The 2,401-nt window shown below is 42.9% G+C and overlaps 1 protein-coding gene across 1 annotated transcript in view; it reads left to right on the top strand.

The window, feature by feature from the left end:
- The window catches only part of spata1 (spermatogenesis associated 1), a 64,896-nt gene that overhangs the window by 59,392 nt on the left and 3,103 nt on the right, over positions 1–2,401 (top strand). Inside the window, exon 11 of the mRNA XM_043700118.1 lies at positions 1,128–1,226. Within this exon, the coding sequence (XP_043556053.1) occupies positions 1,128–1,226 (99 nt within the window). The remainder of the gene's footprint in view (positions 1–1,127; positions 1,227–2,401) is intronic.

Raw genomic sequence — 2,401 nt, 5'->3', positions numbered from 1 at the left:
ACCACCCTCTGCGTGAAAAAGTTGCCCCTTAGGTCTCTTTTTTATCTTTCCCCTCTCTCCCTAAACCTATGCCCTCTAGTTCTGGATTCCCTGACTCCAAGGGAAAAGACTTTGCCTATTTACCCTATCCATGCCCCTCATAATTTTGCAAACCTCTATAAGGTCACCCCTCAGCCTCCGACGCTCCGGGAAAACAGCCCCAGCCTGTTCAGCCTCCTCCTGTAGCTCAGATCCTCCAACCCTGGCAATATCCTTGTAAATCTTTTCTGAACCCTTTCAAGTTTCACAACATCTTTCCGATAGGAAGGAGACCAGAATTGCACGCAATTTCTTTAGGTTGGTGATGTAATTTCCTGTGGTGATGTCATTTCCTGTGGTGAAGTCACTTCCTGTTCTTTTTCTCAGGGGGTAATAGATGGGGTCTAACTCATTATATTTTTTGATAGAGTTTCGGTCGGAATGCCATGCTTCTAGGAATTCTTGAGCATGTCTTTGTTTGGCACGTCCTAGCATGGATATGTTGTCCCAGTCGAAGTGGTGTCCTTCCTCATCCGTATATTACATCACCACAGGAAATGACATCACCAACCCAAAGAAACCCAAACATATAAATAGAAAGCAGGATTTATCAGCAGTGTTGTGCTTGAGGCCCACTGAAGATGTTACCTAGTATGGTGACAACAGGTCTGGAAATGAACCTTCCAGCTCAGCGAGCAGACCTACATCCAGAACCTCACACTGAGCTACAAATCGTCTCAAAATTCACCACATCCTTCCTCAGGTATGGAGCCCAGAACTGTGCACAATACTCCAAATGTGATCTGACCAGAGCTTTAGAGAGCCTCGGGAGGAATTGTTTTAGGAATTATGTGATTTTTTTTTCCTGTAATGTATGGTTGGGCTTTTGTCTCCCATTCAAGTGTCAGACCATCAATGGATTCGGGGCAGGGGTTCACGATCAAGCCTCCCCAATGTTGTTTCTGGGATAAAATTACTGCCAAGTTTGACTACCTAATCAAAGCTTCTGGAATCTTTGCAAAATTGTTCCTTCTGCTTTGCAAGATTTTATAATGCTTGGTGAGATGAGCAGCTCTGTCAACACAAACACGAATGATATTCTTTTACAGAACGAGTTAATTATTCAGATCACAACACTCAAGCATGAGATTGATCAGCTTTACAGGAGTGTGGAAAATGCCAAAATGAAGCTAATTACTGAGATAAAGGTACAATATTCCCATCATCTACATACAGTACATGGATAAATTTTAGTACCAAAATCTGTATGAACAATGTTAGGACAATGTTAGCATGTCCTTCCGCTGGTTTGGTATCTCTGCTATTAGTCTATATCTTCATATAATTTATATATAACTATACTCTAACCCTAACCTTATCCATCAGGAAGGATTTTCTTACGAGGAGAGGTTGTGTGATGATGCTGCTCCTTTAACAAGGTCATGTTGTCCTTGGTTTTGTTCAAGAGGGGTTGTAAAAGACAGAGGTTTCATGGGTTTAATAACTTTGTTAGTGGCTAACAGATACTGCCGAAGGTAACAATCAGGGAAAAGGCTTTTTGGTTTTTTTCAAGGCACTTTAACATTGAAAGGGGAAATGGCCAGTTTCCCAGTTCAGGGCTTTTTTCTTCGTTTGGTTATGTTTTAGCAAGCAGTCTATTCAAAGCTGCTGGGGGAGAAAAAGATTCCCTGATTCAACTGATGTTTCTGGCTGACTCTCTCTCACTCACTCACTCACTCTCACACGCACACACACACTCACTCTCTTGAGCATCTCTCCTGTAAGAACCAAAGTTTGAATTTACTTATTTAGCCAAGGGGGTATGTTTAAGGAGAAGTTGCATGAATTTGGAGCAGCTCCTTTGTTAAATTGCGTGGGTATCATGTTGGTTGGGTTTTCAAATAGGTGTTATTCGAAATTCTGTTTTCATTTGTTTGTGTTTCATTCAGTGGTGTGCAAATAAATTCTGGTTTGCTTGAAACTGAGTGCTTTGGTCAGCTGCATCACTCCTGGAATATCCACCTTACATCTGTCCAAAACAACTAAAAATGTTTGGGTCTGGGCTACATTCTAAACATGTTTTGAGGGCGTCTGGCCTGGTCCATAACAGTTGAGTAGGTTGGTCCTATACTCATTGGAGTTCAGATGAATGAGAGACGTCATTACTGGATTACTGCCAGGGTAAATGCTGAAAGGTTGGCTCCCTTTTCGGTGAGCATCCAAGGAGCAGGAGAATCGACATTTCGGGCACAAGCCCTTCTTCAGGAATGAGGAAAGCGCGTCCAGCAGGCTAAGATGAAAGGTAGGGAGGAGGGACTTGGGGAAGGGGCGTTGGAAATGCGATAGGTGGAAGGAGGTCAAGGTGAGGGTGATAGGCCGGAGT

Source organism: Chiloscyllium plagiosum, chromosome 11 (genome assembly GCF_004010195.1).
Source record: "Chiloscyllium plagiosum isolate BGI_BamShark_2017 chromosome 11, ASM401019v2, whole genome shotgun sequence".
Taxonomy (NCBI): domain Eukaryota; kingdom Metazoa; phylum Chordata; class Chondrichthyes; order Orectolobiformes; family Hemiscylliidae; genus Chiloscyllium; species Chiloscyllium plagiosum.
The sequence above is the reverse complement of the archived record's forward strand: the minus strand, read 5'-3'. Positions and strand labels throughout refer to the sequence as shown.